The sequence below is a fragment of the Mus musculus genome, chromosome 15 (assembly GCF_000001635.26).
Source record: "Mus musculus strain C57BL/6J chromosome 15, GRCm38.p6 C57BL/6J".
NCBI classification, from domain to species: Eukaryota; Metazoa; Chordata; class Mammalia; order Rodentia; family Muridae; genus Mus; species Mus musculus.
Window position 1 is genome coordinate 31,221,481 of NC_000081.6, and position 21,431 is coordinate 31,242,911.

General features: G+C 48.5%; 1 protein-coding gene across 1 annotated transcript in view; it reads left to right on the plus strand.

Annotated features, from left to right (window-relative positions):
- Positions 1-2,904: 2,904 nt before the first annotated feature.
- The window catches only part of Dap (death-associated protein), a 49,954-nt gene continuing 31,427 nt past the window's right edge, over positions 2,905-21,431 (plus strand). Inside the window, exons 1-2 of the mRNA NM_146057.3 lie at positions 2,905-3,103; positions 14,293-14,389. Of these exons, the coding sequence (NP_666169.1) occupies positions 3,049-3,103; positions 14,293-14,389 (152 nt within the window). The 5' untranslated portion in view covers positions 2,905-3,048. The remainder of the gene's footprint in view (positions 3,104-14,292; positions 14,390-21,431) is intronic.

The window sequence follows — 21,431 nt, forward strand, 5'->3', positions numbered from 1 at the left end:
TCCTTTTATGAGCCAAGACAACAATGTGAAAGAATTTTGTGTGGTGAGTAAGAATATAAAAACTCTCATCCAGAAGGCAGCAGCCCAGAAAGACAGAAAGTAGAGGCTCATCTGGAAAAAGGAAGCAGTGTTCATCTGGCTGACACACAGAGTCATTTTTATATGCCATACGCGGGGCAATGCATGATGATTTAAAAAAAAAAAACAGTGCAGGAATAAAAATATATTCTTTAGTGTACTATGGTTTACAAGTACTTTCAACTATGCAATCTGGACAACGGAAAGAGAAGGTTCTCTCAGGCCTCCCCATCCAGACCCAGTGCCTACAGTCTCCATCAGAGAAGCCACATCTGAGGATGCTGTAGGAGTCACTGGGATGATACAGAACCGCATCACCACTGAACCGGAAACCTCACAACACCAGCAGCCATCATGGTTCAGATCTGGAATGTTTCTCAGGGGTGCACGTGGCAAAGGCTTGACACCCAGTCTGGCAATATTTGTTGATGGGAGAACCTTTAAAAGATGGGGTCTAACGGGAGACTTTTGGGTCATTGAAGGAATCTGTTTGAAGGACGTGTGGAACTCTGAGTTTTTCCTCTTTCATTTGCTCCCCCAGCCATGAGGTGAACAGATTGGAGCCACTGTGTTGCTGCAGGCTCAAAAGCAATGGGGCCAGTAAGGAAGGCACTGGAATCTCCAAAGCTATGGTCATAAGATTTTGTTGTTATTTTTTAATGTATTTATTTAATTCTGCAGTGGGGATAGAACCAGGGTGTGGCTCCTGCAAGGGAAGCTGTGGAAAACTGAAGTACGCTGCCTCCGAATCTCTCCTTTTCAGGCAAGTTACTGCAGGTGTTTGTGGGAGTGCTGAGAAGCTAACATCCCCGGGGGGGGGGGGGTGGCACAGCCCTCTGCCCTCCGATGTCTTTCTTGCAGATAGGGAAACCACAGGGCTCAATGACGTCACTAAGGTTCAAAACAGACAATGGCAGGGAGAATTCGCACCTTCTGTGACTTCTTCACTCTTTCCAGATTCTGTTTAGAAAACAGCCTACTTAGAGAAAAGTAGGAAATGTCCTCCAAAACCCTTACCCAGAAGTCAGCCAGCACTAGGAGGAAATGCTGCTGGGCTGAGAAACCTGGTATCTGGGCCCAGCTCACATTCACCAGACTGAAATGACTCTTTCACCTCCTCCCCCTCCCGCTCCCCCTTCCCCTCTCTCTATCTCTTTCTCTGTGTATGTTCTTGTTAAAAATGAATTATCCTCTCTCATCCCTAGAACCATTTAAGATTCAATTAACACCAGTCAACATTACTAGAATCTGTTCGGTAGACACCAGTGCATAGAATGCTCCCAGAGTGGTACTCAACATGTAGACTGTACCTGTGACAGACTGGGCTGGACATGCCCACACCCACCCACATGCCTCCTCCACAAGTGAAAGTGAATGAATATACTATTATATCCTAAGCATCCACTCCATTTTCTGTGTAGGCCCCATTTGTTGCTCTCTGTTAAGACAACATTGTAGGAGACCCATTGCCTCTCTGTTCCAGGATTATATGGGTCTTTTGCGATTGCCATGGCTAAGGGCCTGGAATATAAGTGAAAACCATATACCAGGCTTCTCCTTCCATGGAGCTGACAGTCCAGTCCATGGAGAATTCCAGTAAATGAGCAGAGAGAAATAAGGACGGCCAGATGAGGTTGATCGCATGGAGGCAGTAAAAAACATGAACAGAAACATGAGCCGGGCACCTTGGCTACATTCTCAGATCCCACAGGTCAGCTGACTTCACAAGCTGGTTGTACTATAGGAAGGAGTCAGTCATGTAGATATCTGGAGGAATCAGTGCTCAGTGATGGGAATAGCAGATGCCAAGACCAGAAGAACTGGCCTGTCCCACTAAAGAAGGATCAGAACAACCAATATGGGTCAAGGAGCCATAAGCAATGAGCTGCTAGTTTGCCAGGCCCTGTCACGAAAAAAGCCTTGTGGGTTGTATGTGCTACAGGTTGCATTTGATGGCCACAAGGGCTTCAAACCTCCTCGACTAAGAAATTGTTTCTATGCAAGCCTGCAAACCACTTGCCTCTTGAGAACCGCGAGCTAAATAATTCTGAGTAATTTATGAATTACTCAGACGCCAACATCATTACAGTGGAAAGCACCCCAGGAACGTGTAGGGAAGAGGGCCAAGGATGATGCACGGGAGATACAAATATTTACAAGTCTACAGAGAAGCTTGCCAAGCCGAATGGCAGCCACGGTGGTCTGGACAAGGCAGAGACATGGCGTCCCTAAAGCTAAAGAACATCCAGAGCTGTCTGCAGTGCTCCTACGAGATCAAAGGCACTGGACAAGTGACCTTCGGATTTGGCAGCCTGGGGTCAGGGAGAGGTTCTGAGAGATCAGTCAAGAGGTTCTGAGAGTAAGGAAGGAGTAGAGAGGTGTGGCACCCTGCCTCTTTTAATAGCTGGGTCGTCTAAGATCCGTGTGCAGCCTGGAAGGGATGGTGGCAGGCCCTTTTCTAAAGATAGAAGACTGCTGATCTTGCAGAGCTGCGAGTTCTAGAGAGTAACGGATAAGTTTTGCTGCAAAGTGAGCCAAGGAGCCAGGAGCTGCCATCTCTGAACGAAACCCCGCGCTGGGGTCTCGAACCACCAGCAGGCTACGCTTCCCTCAGTGACAGCTTGGCTAGTGAACACGCACCACGGGTCCAGCCCCTCGCTGGTCGCAGGGCCGCCCCGCCCTTCACGTACACACGCGCCCTGTCATCCTTCCCATACAATAGCCTTGGAGTCGTACGTGGCGCTGGCCGCTGCGCATGCTCCACAAGGACGGGCGGGGCGAGGCGAGGCGGCTCACAGAGTTCGGGTGGGCGGGACCGTGCCACGCAGCCGTTTGGAGCCACGCCCCCCTGCCCGGGGCGGCAGTGCGCGTTCCCGAGCAGCGCGCGCCTCACGCCTTCCCCCGAGTCCTCGCGCGCGCACTGACGCCCACCCCGCGGCTGCCGTCGCCCCTCCGAAAACCAGCGGCGCCATGTCTTCGCCTCCAGAAGGAAAGCTGGAGACCAAAGCTGGACACCCGCCCGCCGGTACTGACTGGTTTGCACTATGTCTTGGGGCGCCGGGAGGGGACAGGGCAGGATCGGGGTCCCAGTGCCCCGGTGCCCCTTGCTTGTGTGCTGCGCAGGCGCGCAGGTGAGCGGGCCCGGGGTGCAGGTGAGCGGGTCGCGGGATCCAGCCCTCCCCGGCGGGGACACCCTAGTTGTACAAGTCAAAACTCAAAAGTAGGCAGTTTTTATGAGATTGCACAGATGTTTGCGTGGGAGACCCCCAACAATTAAAAGGTAGTGTTGTATCATGATGATTAATCGTGGGCTGACAGCATTTCACACTGACAGACCAAAGAAGCGGAAATAATTATGATCATTAATCACCCGGCATGACTTCCTTTATTCATTTAATTTTCGCATCCAACTCCCTCTTGAAAGTGGTTAAAACGGTATTTTTTTAAAGCAAACCCGGAACTTCTGAGCCAAAACTTCTTTTTACTGGCAGTTCAGTCCAGTAAAGAGCCACCTCTCTTAGGAAATGGTGAGCAACCTTTGTGTGCCTTGGGCAGCCGCCTCCACTCAGTTCCTGTTTGTTCCTCCATGGCTGGAGGAGTTGGCATTTCTACTGCCCTTTCTGGTGGCAGAGATACCTGTGGAAGCACCACAGAGAGCCAGCCTGGAAACCGTGGGTCCTAGAAGCCAAGTCTCCTGTGGTATAAAACCAGGGCATCTCCCTGCAGACCTTGGAGGACTGTGTGGGGTAGGGACACATCTGTACCATCTTTCTGTAGTAAAAACTTAGACTCTCCAGCTGCTGGCCCCACTGGAGAACAGGAGGAGAGAGGAAACTGCCTTTAAAGTATGCTGTATTTCAAAGCTGATTCACTATGACAGTGCTTCTCAACTCGCCTAACTGGGGTTAGGAGTTATAGCTACGGGAGTCTTTGTGTTCAGTGTAAGATACTATGCTAGAGTATGGAAGGCTCTGGGTTCAATTCTCACTTCTTACAATACAAATTAACTTGTGGAAAGATTACCTTTAAGATACTGGCTCCTATCCCTAACCAAGTCTGTCCGCAATGGGTACCGGCTTGCTTCGCCAGTGGCGTCTCACTGAGTATATTAAACCACCTTCAGGGTAGGCCCTATGCCCCAGTAAATAGATGGCCAACGCAAAACGAACTCAGTGGTATTTTTGTAGACTTCCTGTCTCATGTGGTTTTCTTTGAGCATTTTTTAAAATCTTACTAGTGTATTGCTTGTGTATTTTGGTTTGTGGTTTTGTGGACTCTGTGTGTGTGTGTGTGTGTGTGTGTGTGTGAGAGAGAGAGAGAGAGAGAGAGAGAGAGAGAGAGAGAGGTATGGTGGGTAGGAATTGGGGGAAAAGTTGGAGAGAGGAAAAACATAATCAGACTATATTGTATGAAAAAAATCTACTAAAAAAACATAAACAAAACAACAACAGCAAACATTTCCTTTAAGGAACACCTTGACCTTTAATTCCTAAAGGAGTAGTTTGTGTCTACCTGCCTGAGGCTCTGAGCTGCTTGGTGTGGCCTGCACAGTAGGATCACATGACTGATTCTCCCAAGATAAGGAGTTCATTAGTGTGTGCTGTTGGAAAGGCATTGTGTCAAAATAGCACTAATTAAATTACATGTAGAGACTATTCACATGGACATCTTAGGATCGGAGGAAGAAAAACACACATGGGGGAAATTTGACATGAGAGTTCTGATTTTTCTTTAGTTTGTAAACAGGCTTTTGGGTTGGAAATGAAATACATTGTTTGTGCCTGCAGAGAGAGCCACGAGCGCACATTGTTAGAGTCTTGAGGAACACCGCTGGGCTCCTCTGGGACTCTGCGTTTCTCACCTGAATTTAGAGGCTGTAGCTGACGGTGGATCTCTGGGCCAGCCTTGGGGTTGTCAGCCACCCGCGGCTGGGCCCAGCCTTGGGGCTGTATCTCTTGCTTCTTTGCCTCTGTTTGTTCCTCTAGTTAATCAAACAGATAAATTTAGGTGACCTTAGGTCATTTACCTGACCCAAAAGTCTGGCGGGAGAGTAGCTGTCAGTGTCACATGCTGCATATCCCAAGGCCAGCTAGACCTGTGAGCCCAGAGGGGTGGGTGGGAAGGCAGTGGTTCTCAGCAGTGCCCCTAGTGTGCATGTTTCTCCCTATCCACAGAAGACCGAGGGCAGGGACTGGAGAGATGGCTCAGTGGTTAAGAGCACTGACCTGCTGTTCCAAGGGTCCCGAGTTCAATTCCCAGCAGCTAATCGGTGGCTCACAACCATCTGTAATGAGATCTGATGCCCTCTTCTGGTGTGTCTGAAGACAGCTACAGTATACTCATATAAATAAAATAAATCTTAAAAAGAAAAAAAGACCGAGGGCACTGCCTGTTTGTGTCAGGGAGGCCATAGGGTGCTTTTTATCTGTCTGGCAGCACCAGAGAATAGCAGTGCTGGAGAGTAAATATTTTTTAAAAGAAGAAACGGCCACCCACTAGTCACGAAGAATAAAGGTTTGCCAAGAACACAGTTCATAAGTCAAAGGGACCACCTTAAAAACTTTGGGAACACTTTCATTAAGTGCTTAAGCTGTGTACCAGTCTTGTGCTTAAATCTTTCATTGGAAATAATAAAATCCTCTCACCGCTCTTCTGCTGTCCGCTCTCATGTTTTCTCTTTAACGACCCTCCTCCCCTGTCCCTACAGGGCCCCCGTTTCCCTCATGGCTCCTCCACCTACTGTCTCCTACTCTTCTGGTTTCCAGGCTTACTAACATCTGTACCTTTCGGGGAGGGGGCAGCTGCCACAGTGCCTGGAACAGACACTCAGTAAACAGGTCCAGAAGCATTTCCTCAGGGTGCACTTCCCACCTTACCTGAAGCCTCCCTCTCTTCCGCATTGCACAGGGGGCTGGATGGTGCAGAATCAGAAGGGAGGAAACAGTAACTAGAACCTGGTCCAAGTTACAACACACCAGCATTTTACTGATGTAAATAGGTGCTCGGCACTTTCGCTACCATGGTCCGATGTCGAGATATTGTGGACGGTGCCATTTAAATCTCTGGCGGAGCTGTTTGAGGTGACTTGCTAAACCCCTAAGAGCTAGTTGTTGGAGATTGGCACCTTCGCAGTCTGACCATGTCATTCCCTGGATGTCACTCTTCAAGCTGTGGGATTTACTGGAGGATCTGCCAAAAGAAAGGGGAGGGAAGGACAGAAGGACACAGTGCTGCAGAGACCTTTCTGTGAGAGGTGACATTTCATTGTAGTTTGCACGCATCTCCCTAACAGCAAGCCAGCCCGTCCTACGTATACCCGCCTGCTGCTCTTCACTGGAAAATGTGTGTGGATAGACGGGGCGGGAGCATTCCCCTCAGGGCTCTGACTGAGATAGCCATGTATTAAGAAGCCACATTCAGTTCTAACTGCAGCCATGCAGTGGCCCACACTACTCATGGTGACTCATCCCTGCCAATCCCCATGTGACCTGGATAAAGAAGAGCTTGGCACATGCGTGTTGCAGGCCTATAGCCCCAGCCTCATGCACCCATTTCCCAGGGGAGCCAAAACTATAAGTAAGTCAAGTCCCATCAATGATCCCATCAATCACCGTTGCTAATTTTGTGTCTTTCTCCCAAAAGCTGTTCTCACATCCCCCACAGAACGGAGCCAAAGGAAACATAAACGTGGCTGTGGGGGGGGGGGGCAAGTACAGTTGGAAGTAGACCTCTCCCTAGTTTCAGCAACACAGATAATCCAGCTCCATTACACTAATCATTCAGATATGGCTTCAGGACCCATTAAAGCCCGTGGATGGTCATTGACCCTGAAGTACTTTCTTACAGAAGTTTTTTTTGGATTATCCAGAGTGTCCTGTTGCTGTAAATGGAAGGTGAATCTGCCTTTTACGGTAGCGAGCTTCCTGTAATGTTCATGGGAAGCAGACACCCACACTCAGCCAATGAGCCGGCCGTTGACCACAGGTCAAAGGGCTCAAGAGCCTTCTGCTTTCACTCCCAGCATGCTGAGGGGCAGAAGACCCTGTTGTGACTGGTTTCTGGTAATAGGTGCTGCCTCTGCTCCTTCGACATCTCTGGCTACTTACCCCTTCTGGAACCTTCTGTGCGTGACCTTTTCTTTGCAGCAGATCCCCTCTGTGTCCTGATATGGGTTGGTGGCTGTCTCCCATCCATCCATCAGACAACTTTTCATGGACAAGGGGAATATTCACTTGTGTGAAAACAACCCTGTGAGGCACAGCACGTGAGCAGACGAATTGAAGTTTGCTTTTCTCCTGCAGCATGGAGTCCCAGACACTCTGTACCCCTTGCCCGGTGATGTCTGTCTCTCCCTAGTAGAGTCACTCTTCCTAACTAAGATAGACTGCATTTCCTGTTCCCTTCTGATCTATGCTCCTGTCTTACTTACCCCAGGGGAGTTCTGATTCCACCTCCCCTTGCCCACGTGCCTCTGCAGTGCACTGCCTGGGCTTACTCTAACCTACACACGCAGGTTGTTTTCTTGTGTTCTCTCCACCAAAATGACCGTCAAAACCCTTCATCTCTTAAGGGTGAATTAGCGTCCTTATAGATAACATGTCAACAGCCCTTCTCTAGTAAGAACAAAGGCAGCTGCCCTTGGACTGCACGCTTTAGGATCTGCAGTCAGACTTGAGAGACAGCAGTGTGCATTACAAACAGATGTCCCCAACTCCCCATCAGATGCTGTGCCCAGTACCTGCAGGGTCCTGGAAGAACTTTCTCTCCCCACTCCACCACCCTGCTGCAGGCTTTTCCAGCCATTTGTTGTGCTTTAGCGATAGCCACCAGTGACTCCCTCTCCATGTTCCACACTGTAACAGCTGAAGGGAGCTTGGTCCATGGATGGCAGGTAGTCACTTGCCCCCTTCATTTGTTTCCAGGGCCAGTCTGACCAAAAAGGAAAAAAAAAAAAAAGCTTCGTCTACCCCGTTTCTGCTAGGACAGGAAGGCGATCAGGCAATCTCCAGAACACTTTTTATTTCTAACTTTCTTCCCTCCTACAGGTAATGTAGTGATCAGGACCTGTCCACAGTCTGTCTCGGCACTGTGCTTGAAAGGATTCCCAGTGATGAATGGTCTAGATCAGTCTGGTCCAGCTGTGCCTCTTGCAGGCTGTGCCCCTGAGAGAAACTGGCTTGGTCCTGGTCCTGCATGTCTCAGGCCCATTCACAGGGCACTAAAGTGTGGTGATGGTGAGGTGAGGTGAGGTGAGGTGAGGTGAGGTGAGGTGAGGTGAGGTGAGGTGAGGTGATGGTGGGGTGGGGTGGGGTGGGGTGGGGTGGGGTGAGGTGATGGTGAGGTGAGGTGAGGTGAGGTGAGGTGAGGTGAGGTGAGGTGAGGTGAGGTGATGGTGGGGTGGGGTGGGGTGGGGTGGGGTGGGGTGAGGTGATGGTGAGGTGAGGTGAGGTGAGGTGAGGTGAGGTGAGGTGAGGTGATGGTGAGGTGAGGTGGGGTGGGGTGGGGTGGGGTGGGGTGGGGTGAGGTGAGGTGATGGTGAGGTGAGGTGAGGTGAGGTGAGGTGAGGTGAGGTGAGGTGATGGTGAGGTGAGGTGATGGTGAGGTGAGGTGAGGTGAGGTGAGGTGAGGTGAGGTGAGGTGAGGTGAGGTGAGGTGAGGTGAGGTGAGGTCGATGCCTAGAACATCATGGCAGTAAAAGAAAGAACAGAGATGGCAGACCTACCAACAGAGATGGCAGACCTACCCAGGGTCTGGGGGTCTCAGGAAGAGTCCCTAACCTAGTGCTGGTGTCCTGATGAAGATCCGATGATTGCCAGCGATCACATCAGTACCACAATTGTCTCCTTCCCTAGGAGTTGTTACCTCCACAGTGAGATGTTCATGCACAGAGGATTTGAGTACATGAGACCTTTCTGAGCCCTGAATTTTCACTTTCAGCACCTACTTGGTAGAGCGGAGCACATCTCGTATGCCAGACTCTCTCAAGAGATGCCTCAGGAGCTAATTCGGTTATCCTTGGTGTCACTGGGAAGGAGGGACTTGTCACTCTCTCTTCACAGATAGAGGCACAGAGAGGGCCAGGCATGCTTATGCGTTCGTACACACAAGAGTATGCAGAGCCGAGGTTTGAACCTGAAGGCCTTTAACCTCAGCAATACAGTCAGACTGAAAGGAGTCTGTCACTCTTCAAATGTGACTCTAATTTCAGTAAGAGCCACCCCCCCCCCCCAAAATCTTGAATTTTCCTTTTTTTTTCAAAAATTACCCAACAACCTACATTTACAAATGATTCTACAGATTTCTAGTTTTTCAAACAGAATTCTAGATAAGCTGATAGAACCATTGCAACATGCTGTCATAACTTTTCACATTCTTGCAAGCTAAACTGAATCTGCCTCGGCCTTGAGTTATTGTCAACATTGCCACTTTTATTGCTGCGTTAATCACAAGCGTACTGAGATGGATTAATGAAGTTCATCGTTTTTAGAAACGGAATCAAATGTCAGTGCTGATGCTAGGTGACTGAGCTCTGGCACCAAGAGCTTCTTCGGGGAGTGAACAGGCTGTTCCAGGGGCAGTGCCTCCAGAGATGGGGTCGTTGAGATGTCACCTTGACATTCACTACCAGCTCTCTTTGTCTTTGTGAACTAGCCCATTTCACTTGCAGGCAGTTTGTGGAGACTATAGTATCTGTGAACTGCCATATTTGAAGTCTTCCAAAGACACCATTAAATGCCACAGATGGGCGGCTCCTACAATAGACATTTCTTTCTCATGGTCCTGGAGGCTGGAAATCCAAGATCAAGGTGTTGGCAGTGCTGGTTTTCTCTATGAATGTACATCCGGGGGCACAAGTTCTGTTGCATTGGGATCATCTTTGACTTTAACTTATCTCTTAGAGGACTTGATGCCTAATACCATCACAATCTTCAGTCTGTAGCTAGTGATATTTACTTCACCATAAGTTTTTTAGCCAAATACCGATACAATGTTCAGGCGGTGACAATTAGTACTTCACTGTATGTATTTCATGATAAAACAGCATCTTTCATCAGTTTCTGGTGGGCTCGGACAGGAGGAAGTATATTCTAAAAACCACTTAGAGGTCAGTTCTAGACTATTCATTTTGTGAAAACAGTCCATTATTCTCAGATAGAAAAACATCTTAACATACCACAGAGTTTTAATCCAAGTATTTCAGTGGGGCAGAAGCCTTAGGTTAAAATTTTGCCTACAAATGGTAGCTTTTTTGTGCTCTTTAGTTTTTGCATTTTTTAATTTTTTTTAAATTTTAATCTAAACTCAAAGTTAAAGAAATCCTTAAGGACCAACAACAAAAAAATGGATCTCAAAATGAGACATGAGACTTGGGCCTTAGTGGGTCAGGTGTAGGATAGCAGACCCCAGCATAAGTGTAGGACACCAGACCCCAGCATAAGTGTAGGACACCAGACCCCAGCATAACTGTAGGACACCAGACCCCAGCATAGAGCTGGAAGCCTAGAGGTCAAACTTTGTGGGGGAGAGGCTTGTCCAGCCTTGCAGTGAGACAGCAAGAAGCTGACCTCCATTAGCCCAGGCTCTGAATGGGAGTCAAAAGTTGGAGAATCTGTAAACACAGGAAAGATCTTAGTGGAGGTTAAGCTGAAATATACATTATATGGTATGTCCATTGCCTTTCTAGTCTGTAAAAAAAAGATCTGCCAGAAGCATCTTCCAGGAGGAAAGAGTAATTTTGGCTCAGGGTCTCAGACTCTTGAAGTCAAAGAGGTGTGGTGGCAGTCACACATGGTGACTGGAGGTGTAGTGAACACTTCTCATTCTTGGCAGATTGGTGCCCAGGACTGGAACCAGAGCTGAGTTATAACACCTTCAGTGTCACCCTGCCCCCTTGAGCTTCGTATATTCAAGGTTAAAGACCTTGGTACCATGTCTCAAAGTTCCACCGCCTTGTTAAGCAGAGCCACCAATTGGACTCCAAAGGCTCCAGACACGGCCCTGAGGGACACGCCACATTCAAACCATCACATCTGTGGCCCTTCTATGCTATGAAACCCATCTGAAGGGTGACAGAACCTGAACAAAAATAGTTGCTTCCTCTCCACAGAGCTACTGTCTGCACCCCATAGGATCATAATAAGTTCAGGGAAGACAGCACATGGCCCACAGCCATTCACCCAGGAACAAGAACAGCAGACAGGCAGACAGCAAGAGTAGACACACAGGACGCCGGATGGCTGAATATCTGGACAGGCAACTGTAAGACAGGTGTGCCTGAAACAAATGCATGATTAGAGACTAGGGAAGAGTAAGTCACCAACAAATAAGATTCAAGGATATGGAGACAAAGCTAAGCTCTTTAAAGAGAAGTAAAGTTATTAAAAATCAACTGTTGAAGTAAAAGGTAAATTTCTAAGAGTATTGTTAAAGAGGATGTATTTTTTTTCAAAGTAGCGTGGTGTTCCCATATTAAAAGATGAGACACCAAGGTTTTAGTTTCCACCACAAACTAGCAGGTGTAAAGCCCTCTGATCCACTGGTCCATTCTTCTGCCTTCTGGGGACAGCTCCTTTGCCTGCTAATCATGAGAAGCCAGTGTCCCTTTCTTTCATCAGAGTCCAAGCCTGGGAAGTCCTTCAGCTGCTCCTCCCTGTCCACTGTAAACTTGCCTGTCCTTGTGACCCAGCAGGACCCATCCAAGTGAGGAACAGCAAAGACAAGATGACTGCTCCACTCCATGGGATACAAGCTGTGTTGTGGTAGAAGCATAGATAGCTAACTTCAAGAGGAAGGGAGGGGCTCTGTGGGCAACAGAATACCACACCAGGACACTCCTGTCCTTGTTTAGAGGTCTCTATTTTAGGAGGTTCACCGTCTTTGGAGCCGTGTGTTGGCAAGTACTGGCGATGAAGAATAATTACATTTTAAAGGAAACAAGAAAGCAGTTATCCTGGACCAGATTGGCATAACTGTCTCAGGAACACAGAAGTGGGTGACTGATAGAACCCCTGTGAAAGAGGTGACAAGCTTTTGTAGCCACAGAAGAAAGCCATAAGTCAGTACAATGGGCGGATGCCTGGTAGGGAACGTCAAGTTGGTGGTTGTACAGGTGGGAAGTCTTTCCTGTAGGTTGTTGATGTTACTGTAGTCTTGGCTTTAGGTCTGGTAGAGGCTACTGGTCTGCTAAGGAATGCATTCTTAGAGAGTTATCCAAGTCTTGAGAGCATTAGGTTAGAAACAGAGGTTGAAGGTCAATGGCTGTTAATGACTGGATACAGCCGAGGTAATTTAAACTCGGCCTACAAGACCCTCTGTTCACTACCACAGTGCTCACCACTCAACTCAGGAGAGCACAGGCCTCCTACGGGGTCTTTACACAGATCAGCTTTCCAAAGACCTTGAGCTTCACACCGCCATGTAAGGCTGCATGAGTGTAGAGCCAGCACTTGCAAGCCATGTCATGGATCACTGCTACTAAAACATGAACCTCAGGATTATTGGGGGGATTTGCTGTCAGATACATTTGGGGTGACTTCCAACTCCATTCCACCAAAAAGCTTCTTGATGCACGCCGGCATGATGGATGCTCAGAAAATCTTTCTTGGGTCCATTTGGGGCTGGAGAGATGGCCCAGTTGGTACTGTGCTTGCTCTGGAAGCCCAGAGATCTGAGGTCAGACTCCTGGCATCCACATCAAAGCTAACTCGTATCTGTAATCCTACTGCTAGGGAGGGAAGAGACACTGATTCTCAGAACTTGGCTGATTCAGAAAAGCAGGTGGAGAAAGAAAAGACTCAGGGTCTGCTTCTGGCCTCCACACTCACGCACTTGGTTCTGCCTACCTGGCGTTTCCCACACTCTCATGCCTCCCATCCTAGATAGAATCTCCACATCCAATCCTCCCTCCTTATAAAATAATCACATTAGTCAGTAATGATCAGAGCATAAAGAGATCCCACTTCACGCTGACTGACATGGCTACAGTTAGAAGGATCGAGTGTGGATGCACGTGTAGACATTGGGGGCTCATCCTGGTGCATGCCTCCTGATTTCTCAGCGGGGTATACAGAGCTCCTGTGGGACCCAACTACCCCATTCCTATATACAGATCCAAGGAAACAAACACACAGACACAGAAAAATGATATAAGTGGTATCCAGAGCTGCAGTGCTCATAACAGCCCAAACTGCCAACCACCTAAATGCCCACCACCTACTGAGTGGCTAAATCAAATGTGGTATGTCCCTGCAGAGGACGAAGAAGGAAGCCTAGTACATGGGGTAACCCGGGTGAACCTTGAAAATAAGGAAAAGAGCCAGTGACCAAATTCTGTGTGTTTTGTGATTTCTTCTCCACCCTAGATGTCCAGAATAATAACGTCTAACTGATGGTTACCAGGAGCCAAGGAGGGATGGATAGGAAGACTGTCCATGGGTACGGGTCTTCTGCAGGGGGTGATGAATGCAGTCATAGCAATGGCCACACATAACGCAGGCTGTGTTAGGCAGTCTAAACGGGTGAACTCTGTTTCCATAAAGCTGCTTTTAAAAAGAAAGTATCATCCGCCAACAGAGCCTCCATAACCCAGTTTGGGAAGGATTGCTCTGAATGGCTTTGTAGGCCCTATCTGGGCTCTGAGAATGGCCCACTAGCAGACTCTTGAAAAGAGCCCATCTGGGGCGGGGAATACCATTTCAGTCCCGTGCTCACTTTGGAAGCCTGAGGGCATTCAGATTGCTGGGACACACCTAAAAAGCTGGGCAAGATTCATGTTGTAATTGGTGCTAGGAAGGCAGAGATGACAGATTCTTAGAACTTCCTGGGCATCTGTGACTATGTCACCCCCTCCAAACCACAGGCACTTGAAGAACTAAGATCACCAGGCAGGGTTTAAGTGGCCTGTGTTACATCTATATGACATACAGACCCTAATCCAATAGCCACTTTGTCATGTGGCTTGTGTTCTGCTGACGCTGCTGTTCTTAGAAAGTACTTGAGAGGTTAGGAGAATGGAACACTGGAGCCTTGGGGAGCTCGTGAGATATACGAGGGCACTTAGGGCTCCACTGTGTCCAGTCTCCTCTATGTCACACCACCCTCCCGTGTTAGTGATTGTCACTCTCCTTGGAGTCCACTCAATAACAGTGGCTCTCCATCTGATCCACAGACAGATGCACCTCCACCCTGGTCACCCCGCCTCTGTTTGTATTTCAGTGAAAGCCGGCGGGATGCGGATTGTGCAGAAACACCCACATACCGGAGATGGGAAGGAAGAGAGAGACAAGGATGACCAAGAATGGGAAAGCACCAGGTGAGGAAAGGCCGCGACTCTAGCAGACTGCGAAATGACCACTCGGTTAAATATTAATGTCTGTTCTGTGCTTCTGGGAACTCCTGGGCTTCCAGCCCCTGTGCCATGTGTTTTCCTTTCCCATCATGATGCAGGGTTCTGTGCTAGTGGGAGAGAGCCAGTGTATCTGAAGTCATCCCTCTGGCCCACCTCCCTGTGCACCCTGCCCTCTTGTTGAGTCAGGGCTGCTGAGCCTAGGAGCTAAGCAGGAACGTGGCCTTACCCTGTGGCACTTTCCTCTGGGACTGTGATGGTACACATAGCTTCCACCTCTCCTGGCAGGTCACCATGCTAGAATAGAGGAAATTGATTCTTGCGCTTGATGGATCTTTCTGCTCAGGTCTCTGCCCAGTCTAGAGACATGTGTAGTGCCTATCTTTGGTCAAGAGCTCTCTCGCGGGCTGCAGACTGAAATCCCTGGACATCCCATGATCACTCACACTAGTGGAGTTTTAGCTGTTTACATAGAGAACTTCTGAGCTCAGAAATGCTTTGCAGGCAGGTCTGTAGTTAATAAGTTACTCTTTAAGTGACCAGATGTGTCCTTCAGTGACATCTCTGCCACAGCCTTCCTGAGTCCTGGATTCTGGTCACCCACCCCTCTCTGTTTACTGCCTGTTTTACTTGAAGTTTCTCATCTCAAAGTTTGGCTCGCTGTAAGTAACCCTGTCATGGCATAGTCACCACAGACACAACCGAATACGTCCACGTGGAAGAACGTCACAAGTCCAGACCTCTGCTCAGAACTTAACTGCAGACAGTGTCTCTGCTATAACAGGAACGAGAGGGGGAGTGGCAATGAAAGGAGGCGTGGAATAAGAGAACCCTTATTTCTGTGGTCAGCCTCTAGACTCTGGGGGGTGCAAGTTATCTCTGTGTGCAGGAGCAAGACAGAACTATCACTAACATTTTTCCTGACTTTCCTATGAGGTGAAGTCGAATAGCTGGAGGAGATGAGAAGCCTAAATAATGGAGAATGGGTGTCGGTGAGAGAAAAATTGGATGAGCCCGCCTTAGGTTACAGCATCTTCCTCACCCCGAAGGGTCATCTCCCTCACCTCGGTAGACCTTGGTATTTTGAAGCAAGCTGATTGCAGATTTACATAGATGTGACCAAAGCATCTCTGTTGTGCCTCCCTAAAGTCAGAAGGCTGTGTTCCTTGTAGGTCTATTAGCTTTGGCTTGGCTCTTCACCAGTGTGGGCTGAACCATGGAATGGGAGCCTATAATAAAGGGAGCATATCCGGCAGGGGAGAAATCTGTGGCTACCACACTGCCGACTTGTGTCGCCAATACAGGCATCAGGCCTTGTGCTCTGTGTGACGGTATAAGTTGCTACAATCCGGGCTGGCCTCAGACTCACAATTCTGCTGTCGCTTGAGTGTTGGACTCACAGGTGTGTGCCACCACACCGACTTACCATTGCTAATTTGTGGTGTGTACGGGGCCAACTTGTTCCTGAACATTCCAGGCACCTTGATACAGGATTCTCATTACTCTTATGTTCCCTGCTTGAGAGTTGGCTATTGTCCCCACTCCAGAATACCCAGGCCTTAACTCTCCAGAGAGTAGACTCAGCTTTCGTGGGCACTAACAGATAAGTGGCAGAGTGCAGGCAGCTGGCTCATTGCTCCTCAAGGTCAGCCTCTAGGTTGTGCTGCCCCACAGAGCTGCCGTTTGGGGCTGGACTTGCTGACTCGGTATCGCTATGGCCTCTGCATGGGTGAAGGAAGCAAGCCTTAGGGAGGTCAGCCAGCGTGCGCATGCTTATCTAGTCGGGGCATAGAATTCAGCCCGAGACGCCCAGGAGCCCCTCGGCTACACAGAGGGCAGTCTGGATCCGTCCCTGTCTAAAGCAAGTTAGTTCTGAAAATCTATTCTTCTCAAATCCGTAACCCTCTCTTACTCTGCACCTTTGCCATAAAGAGAGGGTGAAAGATGAGTTTTCAGCAAGGCTCCAGGAGACCTGGCTGGCTTCACTTTGCATATGGAAAAGTGTATAAAATACATCGTCATCCTCCTGGGTGTGCCACTGGACATACAGTTTGGTCTCACACATTCTCACAGTCCTAAGCTTTTACATTCTTGCATGTTTTGATTGAAATGTTCTCCGAATATGAAAATAAGCACCCTATGTCTGCAGACTCCTTTTTAGGCACTTCCTGGACGTTTAAGACTGTTTACTGACTCATTTCTGGTGGCTTCCTTCTTCCTCTTGAAGGCAGAGCAGGGATTTACAGAGAAAATGAACACTCAGAGCCCCGAGGGGGTTGTTATGTGACCCAAAGAACCCACCGCCTCCCTGGTAATTATTTCCTGGACTAAGTTTGTGCATCCCTTACTCCCTTAATCTCTAATTCTCCAGAGGTTTAAAAGTGTTGCCTTATGTCATCAGACTGTATTGAGATGGTACACTTAAGGGAAAGGGAATGTATCAAAACCATGAAAAGCAGGGCTGGAGAGATGGCTCAGTGGTTAAGAATACGAGCTGCTCTTACAGAGGAACCCGGTTCGATTCCGAGCACCCACATGGAGGATTACAAACATCTCTGACTCTGCCATGGGATCTGCTGACTCTTCTCACATCAAGAGGCACCAGGCACACGAGGTGCATATACATCCATGCAGACAGATGCCCATACATATCAAATAATAAGGTGTAAAAAGAGAGAACCTTGTAACTGTTCTAAGACCACTCTCCTGGTGTTCCTTCTATTCTCTCTGTCCTCTCAGCACGTAGAGCCACCCCCTCCCCGTGTGTGTGTGTGTGTGTGTGTGTGTGTGTGTGTGTGCACGCGCGTGTGTGTGTTCCTGCTATTGCCTCTCTCTCTGAGCTCCTGATGGTCTCTGGACTCTGGGTATAGCATGCTGGGAACTGCCTAATCACACCCCCTCCAGAGGACCCAGCCTCCGTTTGTAGCACTTGCTGGTTTTGTGAGGTAAATACTCCCACACGGCCTGTTTGAAGTAGAAACATGATATCACTTAGCACAGACACGTGAAGAGGGACCTCTAGCCTTCGCTCACACCAGTGTCGGTAGCAGCAGCGTTCCAGGGACTACAGCCCCCTTGTGCATAGTTATGTTTGTTGTTCACAGTCCATAGTCTTGAAGAGGTTCAAAGGTATGAACTACTTTATGGTCCACTGTAGATGTCCACTTATTTATTCTGTCTGGTGTCCTCTATAGTGAAGGTGATGAGCTTGAAAATGGGTTAAGTATGCCCCTCAGACACTCATGTGTTGAAATTCAGCCTCCACTGTGAGACAGTGAGAAAGTCGAAAGGTGGTCAGACTAGCAGGCCTTAAGAGGTGAGTGTGGTTTGGTATGTTGCAGCCTGGACCCGTGATGGAATTCCAGTGGCTTGACAAGACAGGACACAGGAGAGAGACAGAGACAAAGAGAAACAGACAGAGAGAAAGAGACAGGAGGGGAGGGAGAGAGAGAGACAGAGAGAGAAAGACACAGAGAGAGAGAGAGAGAGAGACAGAGAGAGAAAGACACAGAGAGAGAGAGAGAGAGACAGAGAGAGAAAGACACACAGAGAGAGAGAGAGAGAGAGAGAGAGAGAGAGAGAGAGAATGGCATGATAATGTCCGATACACACTAGCTGCCCTGCATCTCCTAGGAACTCTCACCAGACGCAGCCCCTGACCTTGGATTAGACCATGAGCCCAGGTAAAGGCGCTTTTCTTAAAAATTAGATGACTACACTGTAGTGACAGAAAATGGACTACGATAGAAGGCCCCTTGGGGATGAATTCTTTCATCTCTTATCTGCCTGAAAATGTATTTTCTGTGCTTTAACTTTGAAAAGATGGTGCGTTTGTTAGCCTCCCTGTCACCGTGACCGAGCACATGACATAAACAACGTAAAAGGAGAGGTCTGTGCAGTGCTTGCGGGACGATGTGCTCGCTCAGCCCCATGCTTGGGCAGCACGCTGTGTTAGAGGAGCCTGCTGATGGAGGATGGGCAGGAAGTGGAGGGAGCTGTGAACCATGGCTGTGGTACCGTCCCTGTGCTGGCTTTGTAGCCTTTCCTTCTGACTCATGGCTGCCATGATACGGGTCCCTGTCCTGCCACGCCCTCCCCTCGCTGATGAACTGAGCTTTCAAAACTGCAACAAAATCCATCTTTCATTCAGTTTTTTTCTGGAAAGTGTTTGTCAGTAGGAGGGCAGTAGCCCCCGTGAGTCAGCTCTTCCTCAGGGTGACCTGGGTGAGACTGGTACATCTTCATTCTAAGTCTGTAGATAGAACGGGGACAACGTGTCCCAGTTGCATAACAGCGAGGGACAGGTGAGAGTCATCATTTTACCTGTGACTACTAGGAAGGTTGGCTGAGCCAGGACTGGCTCCATACCTCCTTTAGGCAGCAGGGTGAGTTCAGAGCATCAGCTGCACTCTGTCAAGCTACATCCGCTGGCATCCAGAAGAGAGCTGCAGTGTGGTGTCTGTCTGCCTCAGTGACTCTTCAGGCTGTCCCTTGGCTACTGCCCAGAGTCACAGATGGGTCCACTGTCATGGCGATGAGCTGTCTGCCTCTCTTAAGTTTCTTGGGCTGTAATGGCAATGCAGCACAGGCTGGGTGTGGTAAACAGCAGAACTGTGATATCTTGTGTTATGAGAACCTGAGGTCAGGTACCAGCAGCCACACTGCTTCTGACGTGCCAGGGAAGGATTTGCCCCAGTACCCTCAGCTCCTGATGGTTCATCAGTGTGCTGACAGAACTCCAGCCCTGCCTGTGTGGAGTCTACTAGTCACAAGTCTGTCCATTTCCATCTTCAAAAGGCTACTAGCCATGGTAGATTCGGACTCACCCAAGGTTTTATGAGTTCACTTAACAAATCAAAACTGCATTGATGGTACTTGCACACAAAGCCACATTCTGAGACACTGTGGCCTAGCTCTTCAACATGGGTTCTTTGGAAGACTCCACCCCACTGACATTCCAAAGGCAGTGGTGGTACAGTGATCTATGAAGTTCCCATGGCAAAGGAGCCCCTCCGACAGCTTTTACTGCTGTCCAGGTTGAGCGCCATAGCAACCTGTCTTCCTGTCTTCCAGGCCTCATGGATGTTCTGTGCTGACGGCGCGGCCCTACACTTTAATCTCATGCCCCACCAGTTTTAAAGAATGATTTCTGAATTCATTCTGTTTGAGAGTTTGAGGAAGGCCTCACCCCGAAGTCTAGGCTGGCTTCAAACATGAGACACACACACATAACGTCTACAAAACAGAAGGCAACCTAATTGATAATAGTGAAATCAGCAATAGAACTTGATACTACCCCATCATCAGCAATAGAACTTGATCAGCTAATATCTCCAAGGTCCTACCACCCTTGTGGTGAAGTTTCCCGTTAGTGAGGATGTGATTTTACATTTCTGATGACCTTCTGGGTAATTTCAGGTTTGGTGGACGCGGACTGCATCTTGTCAGACCCAATTAGACCATTGGCATTTACTATGTTGTTGGTGATGAACTCAGATGTGAAATTTTTCTTTCCTTTCTGCTCCCAAGTGCTCATTTAGATTAGCCTCCTTGTAAGCCGCTTGCCCATTTTGAGAAAGCTAGTTTAGTTAGATTCATTCCTAAGGCAGCATTTGAACATAGTTCTGAGCTCTTGAGGTGTGTCAAGGTAGAACTGAGACAGTTGGCCTCAGGAAACCATACATAGCTGTACATAGATTGCTGAGGGCAGATGAAGGGGTATGGCTCTGAGGGGTCACCCTATCTGCCCATGAGACCTAGTGATGGACAGTCCAACTGAAGACAAGTGTGTCAGCCCACGTGTTAGTTGGTGGCAATTTAACTTAATGTGATTTGTTTCTTAGAGGCAACCAAGTGTAATGGATTGGGTTCCCACACTCATCTCCCTCTCCAGAGTGACCATAACCATCTAAAGCTCAAGGCTGTACCTTCTTCATTGAGTGATTCTCAGCCCCAGTGCCCATCTTGTCATTGTGCACAGCAGAAGTTAAACCTTCCTTTAAAACACAGGGAGCATGAGTTTTCACCTGAGAGACAAGAATGTTAAAGATGTTCTAGTCAGACTCCCCTGTGAGCAGAGAGCAGGGTATGTGTGGCAAACAGCCCTGGCAGGCAGGAGTTGGCTGTTTCCTCTCATCCAGGTGGGCAGCACAGGAGGGTTGTGCTAGTTGTGCAGGGAATAGAAGTGTCTCTGCACAGTGACCGAGCCTGTGGGTTTTCATAAATCACAGGATTCTAGCTGGACTCCTTGGGTCTGGGATGAGAAAGGAGGTATGAAGTTTCAGCTTTCCTTTGGGGCCACACTGCTGGTAATGAGCTTTGAGGAAGCAGCATTTGTTTAACATCTGGCTCCATAGCAGGTATGGAAACCAGAAGTGGTGTATCAGCTTCTCAGTGGTCCTTAGGAACCAGCTGCAACCTCCATTCCCGGAGGCTCCCTCTCAGCAGGTGGAGGGGGGAGAAAGCAATGAGGCTTTTACGTATGTCCACAGGAGGGTTGGCCTTTCCATTCCCTCATGTTTATGGAGACTACAGAGTTATCCTGTCTATCAGGAACGTCTGCTTACCATAAACATGTGAGCCAAGCTTAAATCAACTCTCCAGCTTAACGTTATAAAATAAAATATGTAACAATAATTACATGGAAACAAGAGCCTTGGTTGAACCTACTGCCTTATGTCTGTGAGCCTTTTAACTCTTTTAAATAAACCTTTTGGCTTCAACTTTCCTATTGCACAGCACTGAAAAAATGCCTGGCTGACTCTTTAAAGATAGAAGAGCCTTCTTCACCTTCTTGGCCATGTGCTATTGTTGCTCAGCTTTCTTGGGACAAAGAGGTCATTGATTTTGCTTATGTTCATCCCTCAGGACAGGGTTTAGTCATTAAAGGTAAATTATTGTAGACTGGAAGATTGAAAGCAATGTCACACACAAAAAAGGTCCCTTACCTTTTACAGGACAGTGACTGCCCCTGTGGACGCTGCCCCAGGAGTATGTATAGTTAGCATGT